Below are 10657 nucleotides of genomic sequence, written 5' to 3' on the forward strand. Positions count from 1 at the left end.
TTTCCTGCCTAATATATATGCATTCCCAATAAGCATATGCTTATAGTTAGTATGCTTTCAACGTACCATGCTTCGAAACCCAAAACCGAACACGAATCGAAAAATTAAAAGCCTCAATACGGCCAATTTCGCACCCGGCGCGGCCGAAGCAAAGGATTTTTGCAGCGAGCGATATGCTTTCTCCATATGCAACGAACCATTTAGCTGGACGACGTAAAAAATGCATGGCATAATGGATTAATGAGCAAATATTTGGAAGTTTCCACTCATTGTATATATATGCTCATTGATGAAGACATACCGTAATTTTGAAGTTGAATGAAGTTGGTGCTTTGCACTCCTTCGCATCACCCAAAGTGACTATAAACTAAATTTATAGTCAATTTGGCACCACCAATCTGACGATGGTTCACCAATTCCCCGAAAGTTTGCACGAGAGAAGAAAGTGAAATGTTGAAGCTCTGTTCTACTATCAGGAGCTTAAAGAAAGCGCTGGAATCTGAAATCTTTAGTTGAAACATCGCGAATTTCGCGTCGAAAATTGGCAATCACAGAATACAGGAATAAGGTGTTGGTAATGTGCTAGCTGTTCACTACGGTCTGACGGTAGGAAATGGAAACTGGAATAGCAATTTCTCTGAGTAGATTCGATCTTGCTATCTCTGTATCTGATATATTTAACCAATATTTTAATGTATTACGTTATCGGCAGTCCCACAGAAACAGTCATTTGGCAGTTTGGTTAAGGTTTTCCCACTTCCCAGGTTAGTTAAGGTACATCTTTTTGTCATTGAATACCGGTACCTATTTTTTTTCAATTCAGCAATTATATTGTTTTCCAATTACAGAATTAGGGTATTAATACAGTAATAGTTTAGGGTACCTGCTTGAGCACATGTCTGTATGTTGCCAAGGTGATATTTTTGTTGAATATGGATTTTGCAAACTGGATTTATGATATTGAAAAGGAATCTAGAAAAATACAAAAATTAACTGAACAAAATTCTGAAATATTGAGTAGCATTCATGACTTGCCCATTAAAAAAGCTGCTGTATTGATAGCGTTATTTCAATACAATGGCAAACCGCATGTGATATTGACAGAAAGATCACATCATTTGCGAACACATCCAGGAGACGTTGCATTACCCGGTGGAAAAGTAGATGATGAAGATGAAAATTATATTGATGCAGCTCTTCGGGAAGCAGAAGAGGAAATTGGATTGCAAAGAAAAAATGTGCAAGTTGTAGGGGCGATTATGCCTGTACCTAGCTCCGTAGCTAAAGTAATTATCACTCCAGTGGTGGGCTTTGTGAATAACATCACAGATATAAAGTTGGAAATAAATGAACATGAAGTTAAAAGTATATTTGCTGTGCCTTTCGAGTTTTTTTTATCAGGAGGGCAAACTCATTATTTTACGGTAAAAGGCCAAGAACATAGTTTTTTAAAATTTTTTTGGAATTGTCAAAAATATGCAGCAGAACTTCCAAGCAGAGACTGTGAAAGTTTAAAAATGCTATTCAATAGTGAAAAAATTTATAAAATATGGGGAATAACAGGAATAATGCTTAATGTTTATTCATCTTTCATATTTAATAAGCAGGAGAATTTTTCTAACAGTGGAAATATGGTGAAGTTCTTTCGCCGAATGGTTTCAGAAATGTTGAAGGAAAACAAAAGTAAATTGTAGTAGAGGGTTTCATAATTTTAATATATGTAACTTGAGATGAATATGTTAGATTTTTGTTTCATTTATAGTCTATAATATATAGTAAGTTATAAATTATTTCAAGAATGATACGTTTTTACAGGATTTTAAAGATTAGATTTTTTTATAAGCTGGTAGATTATGCCAATTGGAATGCTGTATTGCAGCAGATGGTTTATTTAATGATTGGGAAATGCAACAAGCTATTTTTTATTCTTAATTTATTGATTGTTCTTAATTCTTCAATTTTTCGTATTGATTATGTATTTTGTTTCAATGATATGCACAATCATGCTCATCACTGTCATTTTCCTGATTTTTTCTTAAGTTACAAAGTCAGAATAAATATTTTCTCTTTATCTGTACCAGCTGACTAGCCGAAATTCAAAATCAATAAAATAATCTTTATGTGTTAAAATCAATGCAGGCCCAGATGCAGTGTGCTTGTATTTTTTAATATCTTTTCAGAAGCACAGAGTGTAGCTTCGAATTGATAAGAATAATCTGTGTCGTTTTATATGCAATTTGTGTATTTGATGCCAAATTTGTTCTTCACCGATTTTAATTTCTCATTTTTACAGAAATTTTAGGCTATTACAAAGATAGGTCAACTTCTCAGTGCATCGTGCACTTTGGTGTTCTGTCTTTTGCATTAGCACTTGCAACGAAACGTCAATTAAAATGCTCCATACAGACGCAGGACATCATGTAAAACAAGTCATTGCGAGTTTCATTTTTTTTGAGTGGATAAGTGGATATCTCAGCCCTTACGTTGCGCAATTTTTGCCAGCATACAATGCTTTATCTACAGAAAAGAAAGGGGAATTTCATTCAAGGTATTTATGCTTTCATGATCATGTGTCATGTCTAATTTTTAGTTGTGCATTTCAGGTTTCATATTATAGAATTGTATCAACTCTACTTGATTCAATTTAATTTGAAAAATTGTGGCCTAAAAGCATTTATAATCTATACTTACAATGTGATAATAAAAGCTACATAATAACGTAATATATGTTATTTTGCTTTGCAGGACTTGTTCAACAGCGCATGCAGTAATAGTCAGTGTTTTGTGTGTTTATATTGTCGTAGCTGATGAAGAGGCAAAAAAAGATATGGTTGAGTAAGTTAAGATTTTTTCATTGACGATATTTGTGGGATTTTGTAAAGATGCATTATCGAGTTGAACATTGATATGCACAGTCGTTAGCTCTTTGTGTTATTAAGGATGCTACACTTGCCATCTTTTTTTATTGTGATTACCTTGATGAAAAGTGGTGATACTTATTTATAATGGAGTGGCAGAGCTCCACATTGTTATGGGTCAATGAAGTATTTATCCAGCTGACCACTGCTTACTCTATTGAACATATTTATGTTACCTTGCTGTAACTAACAGGAGTCTTTAGATCACAATTTGAATAATCGCATCAGCCCACTTTCCCATTGTATGGATATTGAAATCTGATCCATATTTTAAAAAGTTGAATTGGAAATTATCATGTGGCTGTTGATTCTCAATTGAATATGCTTAGTGCTAGTTCAAAATCTAGTTTTGTATTAATTTGGCGACTATAAAGTGAGCAGACGTCCAACACTCTTGCCTATTTTTTTCTAGTCTACATAGCTAAGGCTAATGCATATATATTTCATGCAACAAAATTTTAATTACAAATAATTTTTACAGGGGTGATTCATGGTTGGCCCGGTCATGTTTGGCAGTTGCAATTGGCTATTTATTAATGGGTAAGACCTTCGATTTTTTTTTTACTTTTTTGTTTCCTGCTGATGCTAATAACATACAGAATTTTTTGAAAAATTTCAGATCTTCGTTACTGCATAAGAAATATTAACAAAGACTTGGGTTCCTTTCTTCATCATATAAGCGCAATATATCCCTATTCTCTCGTTATTGTAAGTATTATTTTCACTTTATATTTGTACATTTAATTAGCTGTGACTAAGGTTAATTTTATGTAGATGGCTGTTATGCCTGATGTTTATCGTAATAATTTGATGTATAAAGGCAGCGAATGTCATGTTAATAGGACCTTGGTTGCAATCTATTGATTTTTTTGTGGCATCTGCAAATGTAATGTGACTTTATGTAAGATACCATGAAATGGCCTTAGGAGACTGATTTGTTTGTCTGTATGAATCATCCACACCTGTAAGCATAAACATCTCATGTATATATGTTGTTACCAAGAAATTGTTTACGAAAAAGCTAAATTCAAATTTTATAAATTTATTCAACTTTTATTTTTTCTACAGCTTCTTGGTGTTCTCTCTTATTATGCAAACTTTCGATTAATGGCAGAAATATCAACTCCTTTTGTTAATATCAGGTGAGAATGGATTTTGTTTCAAGTTCTACTGGGCCCCTATGTCAGTATTTTGTGTGAAAGTATATAGGATTTTATTGAATATAGTCGGCCATTGATCTTACAAAGTTCAGACTTGTTGCTATCAGTTTAGTTATCAGTTGTTATCAGAGTCTGAAAATTTTACAATTCACGACAAACTCTGGGTTACCAGCTCAGAACTTCAATAAAATTTAATTCTGGTGACAAAAACTTGGGGCCCATGCAACCCTTTTTAATAGACTATAGGAACACGCAATATACTCCATGCTTTTAGATTTCCTGTAGATGGTTAGAATTTTTATCTCCATTAAAAGTCTGAAATTACTTCTCTGTGGAACTCAGAATAGTTGGCATTACCCTTATTTGCAAAAGAGCTGATATTAGCCGGTTTATAAATTATAATATGCAAGTAATTTTGATTTTTCAACCATTATTAATAAGCAATAAATCAATTTATTATAATAATAAAAATCAATTCCTAACTGAAAACAAATATATATTCTCATTTAGATGGTATTATGATGTAACGGGGAGAAAAGATTCACAGATATATTTTTACAATGGATTATTTCTTGCGGGAACCTTCTTTCTGTTTCGAATCGCAGTGATGCCGGTTTATTATTATCTTGTATATGCAGCGGTTGGAACAGAGGCATATGATCGGTATGTGACAGTCATTTGTAGAAAAATATACTCTGGAACAATGTAATAAATGCACATATAAATCAACACTAAGAACCCAGTTAACATAGTTCTGCAAACATCTGCATAGACCTATAAATTATCAGCTCTGAAATGTCAGCACTGTTATGGAATGTGAACTTTGGACCTGTGATTGTTTGCCAAACAACTCTCTTTGTTTGATAAATTTTATCAAAGGATCCTTGCATTTAATCATGCTAAAATGTGCTAGATCAAGCTGGGGCCTTGTAACGAATTAAGTTAAGGTCTGAGTACTATGAAACCAGGTATTACGAAATCTCACTACATTTCATAATTTTACTTGGTACATTAAATGTAGAAGGATAAGTTTATTTCATGTTTTTTACAATCACTGTATCATCTACCAATTACGGTATGTAGAATTGACATGTAGTTATTCTGAAGTTGAGAGCCCAGGACCGGGTAAAAAATCCCACATCCACCATCTTAACATGGATTGTAAGGATATGGGTGAGAAATGTAGAATCAGAAAGGTTCTGGTCCCCCTTCAAACTATAATAGCAGTTTAGGTGAATTGCGCATAATCACTTTTTTATATAAAAAAAAATAGAACCTTCTAAAATGATGACGTTTTGTTGGACATCATTAAAACTTGCCTGGTTCTTATTTGGTTCGAGGTCATATTATTATTTCACCCTGGCATGAAAAGCTTAAATACTACTAAATAATATTTTTTAATTTTGTTTTTGTAAACAGGCTTGGATTGGCTCTACAGTTGTCATGGATAATACCCTGCATTGTGCTTGACGTTTTAAATTTTCTCTGGTTCTACAAGATTATGAGAGGAGCTAGGAAAGTAATGAAGAAAAGAAAGTCAAAATCAGGGTTAAATGGTCATTGCCTTTCCACAATCACAGAGGAGAGCAACGAACAAAAACAAACCATCAACGATTCACTTAAACAAGACTAATGATTTATGAAGTTTCTGGTATTTTTTTTAATCTAAATTGATTACACTACTTACTGCAATGTTACTTCTAAATACCATCCAGAAAGTTAATTGCCCATGACTTCTTCTAGTTTGTCGCTCAAAATAATTTATTCATAGGGCTATCACCGCCTTATATTTTGCAAAGCATACTTAATTTGCCACTGCCGCCATTTATGATTTTGGTTCTCTTCTAACATATACATTTACACTGAATCGTGTGCAATACAATACCAGTATATACTCGTTATGTAAGTCATAATGTTCTGTAATAAGAGTTTTTAAATATTTGTTATACAATTGCGGTACATGTATTTATTTACAAATAGGTGCATTCTGATCAAAGTTAAGTGATTATATAGATGGCTGATTTCAGCTTGGAAGTTCCACTTTTTTTCTGGCGTACTTGTGGTTTGAATTGTACTCTATCTTCAGATGACAAAAAATATTCTTAAGTTTCTGGCCTTTTGAAAGAATCTGTCAAGTTCGTAATTTTTTGTTCGTTTTGAATTCTTATTAAGTTACCCAAACTTTTAAAAGTAATCATTGTCTTAAATGATACCACATGTAAGCGTAAACGCCACTGTATTTAATTTTTTTAGTTTGTTCGCTCATCTTTATATTATGACCACTAGAGTGTAAAGTGTTTGTTTTTAAGTCCCATGATATTTTTGTGTTGTTTTCAGTATCTCAATGTAATTGTTGATCTGGAGTTTATTGTGAATCTTTGTTAACTTATTATGGTACAGGAACAGCCTGGGAATGCCTATGAATTCACATAATTATTTTTTTTTAGTTTGATTTTCCTCTTGCCTAATTTCAACTGTGATGACACTTCCTTGATTTTAAAAAATACTTTATCAAAGTTATATTAGAAGCCTTGCTTTTGATTGGTATTGCGGACCTGGTTTTAATAATTTACTATTCTGTCATAAATTTACAGATATTTAATCTCCCAGAATTATTGCATGTAGTATGTATCAATTCGACGTTTTCGTGCAATAATCTTTTCGGCAGCTCAAAATATCTAATGGTTTTATGGACAGCAGTTGCTGATTATTTATTATGTGAAATTGTTTGATCTGTTGATATTTTTATTATACAATTAATTTTTTGATGCAGTACCTTAACCTGCATGATTCTAATTCGTATTGATATTATTGATATTAATAATAAGTTGTGTGTTTTATTAAAAGATGTTACTTACTGTCAGTGAATCCAGGGTACGAAATTTTAGGGAAAAGAAGAGAACTCTCGTAGTATGTGATTCTGATTTTCATTATTTAAATTCTCTTACTAGACTGTCTATGTTAGCCAAGTGAATATAACCCCTGCCTATAGGTTTAAGTCTCTTCACATAACTTGATGCAAGGTGGGCGAACAAAATTAGTTACCTCCATATTGGTACACACAGTTCTGGAGCGCCAAAAAAGGTCTACTCGTATGACGATAAAACTCCTCAAGTCTCAATGATACAACCATTGTTACAGCGAGCCCAACAACATAAAAGTTTGGTTCAATGCTTGGATACATAACTTATTATACGGTACCTCCTCTGCGGATGAGGCGTACTTCAAATTCGCGGTTTTGCAGTGAGCAACAATGAGACTTATATATCTCTGTTAGACCAATGACATTAAACAACATGATGCGCAACTACGGCATTTTTGGCCGAAGATCGTATCCGATAGCACGCTCCAATGCACATACTTGACGAGACGAAAACGAGCGGATGTGTGCTGCTTTCAAGGCATAGCACGAATGGTGTTCGTGCCGGCTTTGACAGTTGTTGTCGATTTTAATGATATTTTGGAAAGTTGAGGTAATAAGAAATCGGAAAAAGGTAAGGTAAATACTATTGTTGTATATCACACCCGGGCACCGCACTGTTAAGTACATGTGGGAAAGCTAGCTTTTGTCAAATACTACGAAGTTATTAATTCAGTACGGTACGTAGTTGCCCATTTGCCGAAATTGCATATTTACTTACCCCCTATGGTTTCAAATAGTTCATGCACCTCCATTTAGATTTTTTTTAATCAGTGAGGATTGAATCAAAGGGTTAACAAGTTCACCTGACATTTCACTCATACCGGTCTATATTGTATAGTCTGATCCCTCAAGTATATGGAGCCACGAATGCTTGTAATTTTCTGACTAAATTCCTTTATTAGTTGGTTTATATACCAAATTCAGTAAAACATTTTTTACATTAAACATGAGATATTGGATTTATTAGCTTCTCCATTCTAAATCATATAGACTGCTTCATTTATTCTTGATGAAAATTTATAAAATCTCCTCTCTTTCTTCAGATGTGAAAGTTGACAACCCTGTCTAAGCATTGTGAGACTCCTGCAGCACAAGAGGCAATAGCAAAAATAGTAAGTATATCAATCAAGAAATTAAGCCGACATAAAGCAAAAGTTTCAACTAATCGTCTAATCTCAATTTCTTATTATTTATTCACAGGACAACTATAGCAGAAGGGGAGATATCAGAAGTCTGGCGACATATCAGTGACCGTGTGATCCCAAGAAATATAATTAGAGTACTCCATAAATGTTTGCAATAGAAGAACAACCTATGGAGGCATGCAAAGACATTTGACCCTCCGGTAGAGTTGTGTATGGCCCCCACATCCTGCAGGGCTTAAGGAAAATAACAAAAAAATTCTAAAGCGTGAGATTGCATGAGCGGTCCTATTTGTAAAAAGGCACAAAACACGCCAGACATACTTAAAACAGCTTTGGAAAATGAGGATTACGGCTAACTCCCTACACCTGTGTTATATTTGGTTCATCAACTTTTGGTAATACTATAGAAGAAATTCAGAAAAAGGTATAATCATGATTCATGATAAAATACTGTTATATATATTTTGGACAACTTCAATCTAGACCACGGCCCCAGAAAACTCCCAGTGCGGCCCTCGAACGCTTAGCAATAATTGTAATAGTATTTTGGAAGTTTTTTTTTATCTAAATGTAATAGATTTTTCAAACTTTTTAAAGTGAAATTGATTATTCACTCAGAAAACAATTTACTGAAAGTAGTTTTGGAAAATTAATTTTTTTTTGTTCACATTTTGACCCAATTAAGAATACACATCAAGCTAGCAAAAGAATAATTGAATAAAACACTTGAGTGATTAAATTAAATGCAAAGTACATAAAGAGGGTGGCATTTTCAAAGAAAATGAGAGTTGCAATATTTCTGCATTTCACAAAATTCTGAACCACATTGTTTAATTTGTCATATTTCCATCAATACAATGAAAAAACACACAGCTCAATATGACAAATTCGAAGACCAACTTCAAACAGAAAATTTCCATGTGTTTGTATATTAATATAATTATACAACGACTTAGTTACTAAAAATCAATATCAATAATAATTCAAGCAATCCTATGCCACGCAATGTGGTGCGAAATGTCTTTTCGGAAATATCTGTCATGTGTTTTTTTACTGATCTATACATAAAATTATAAAAATAACTTTTTTGCATTACTGGAATTAATTTTCGCAAAGATCCAGATTAGCCCATTATCATGTGACCTCGTTAGTTAGAGTTGGTACTATAAAATCATTTCAGCCTGGCCTTAGTAGGCTGGTGACACAAAAAAGATACCAAACGTCAGGACAAATGTAATTAAAAAAACATTGAGTTTATACTGTAGTATTTTTGTTAATTTTAGGTCCATATATTTAAATTAAGTCATTTTTAGTGTATGTATTATTCTTTCCTTATCCAAAGTTTGTTCAAAAATGATTTTGATGAATGTACATAGAATTTTATGTTTTTCTGTAATAAATACAGTAACTTGCAATAATAGTGGAATGCAAATATTAATATGTAATTGCATTTGAAATTAAAGAAAATGATGAAACTTAATCCAACTGTTTAGTTGCATCACAACATATGTCACAAACTAAAAATATCTTTCAAGTATGTATTATCTTAAAAATATCTTTCAAGTATGTATTATCAAAAACTGTTTGCGGCCCTTTTTACAATTTCCAAAATGCAATGCGGCTCTCGAAATTGACACCACTGATCTATTCTAGACGATTCAAGCAAATAATACCACTTCAATTAAATTGAAAAAAATCATGCTATATTAAATACAAAATCGTTGCTATCATAAAGGTAAACTAATTCAGCCACTCGAATTATATTGGCCTTCACAAAGCAATGCAGGCAAAATTGAGAGTTCATGAGCTATGAACTTTTGTTCTTTTCTTTGTCTTGAACTTTTCATACTTCACAGCCGCTATTATTTTTTTTTAATTTTAAATAGCATGTGATGGTCATACATATCTTTAACTTGTATTTTCTGATGATGTGTTATCTCAATGTGTCAAACTATTAATTAGTGTGCATATTTTGCTTCCAGATGACATAAATGTATTGTCTTGTTTATTACCTCAGCTTGGAGTATTGACAAGAAAGAGGTGCCAGTAAATTACGTAATTTTTTTTTTAACTCTTCGTTATAATCAGAATTATTCACAATTAATAGGAATTATAAACAGCCAACAACCAATGAGAATTATATGCGAAATCCCTCAGAATAAATTTGTCTTCTAAAATTGGAGGAAGGCAAAACATATAGATAGATTATAGTAGATTGTTACTCAAAATAAATTATCGTATCTCAAAGAAAGTGCAACAATCGTACAGTGTTTGACAAGTTTGATATTTTGTCTTCTAGGTGCGAATGACCGGACTGCACTATTGCAGATTTTCAACTGCGGATTCGCTCACTTGTGGTTAGGTCGTGTCAGTTCGCCAACCTTGTAACATATTTCTTTCATGGTCAAAAACAACTGGGAACTCCTTATTTAAAAAACCCATGTCCACCAACAATTCCGAAACTAACATTTCACAGAAAAAGACAGTCTTGACGAGTCATTCTGTGCAAAC

At 32.9% G+C, this 10657-nt stretch overlaps 2 protein-coding genes across 2 annotated transcripts; both read left to right on the top strand.

Moving 5' to 3' along the window:
* Positions 1-818: 818 nt before the first annotated feature.
* LOC120347605 (putative Nudix hydrolase NudL) lies at positions 819-1699 on the top strand. Its single transcript, XM_039417649.2, has one exon. It carries the CDS (start codon positions 933-935, stop codon positions 1692-1694), a length of 762 nt encoding a protein of 253 aa, XP_039273583.1. The 5' UTR covers positions 819-932; the 3' UTR covers positions 1695-1699.
* Positions 1700-2255: 556 nt separating this feature from the next.
* Positions 2256-6941, top strand: LOC120347604 (TLC domain-containing protein 4-A-like). The gene is made up of 7 exons (XM_039417647.2): positions 2256-2548; positions 2746-2835; positions 3400-3458; positions 3538-3626; positions 3987-4060; positions 4589-4741; positions 5498-6941. Exons 1-7 carry the CDS (start codon positions 2394-2396, stop codon positions 5709-5711), a joined length of 834 nt encoding a protein of 277 aa, XP_039273581.2. The 5' UTR covers positions 2256-2393; the 3' UTR covers positions 5712-6941.
* The last annotated feature ends 3716 nt before the right edge of the window (positions 6942-10657 follow it).

Source organism: Styela clava, chromosome 11, assembly GCF_964204865.1.
Source record: "Styela clava chromosome 11, kaStyClav1.hap1.2, whole genome shotgun sequence".
NCBI lineage: Eukaryota > Metazoa > Chordata > Ascidiacea > Stolidobranchia > Styelidae > Styela > Styela clava.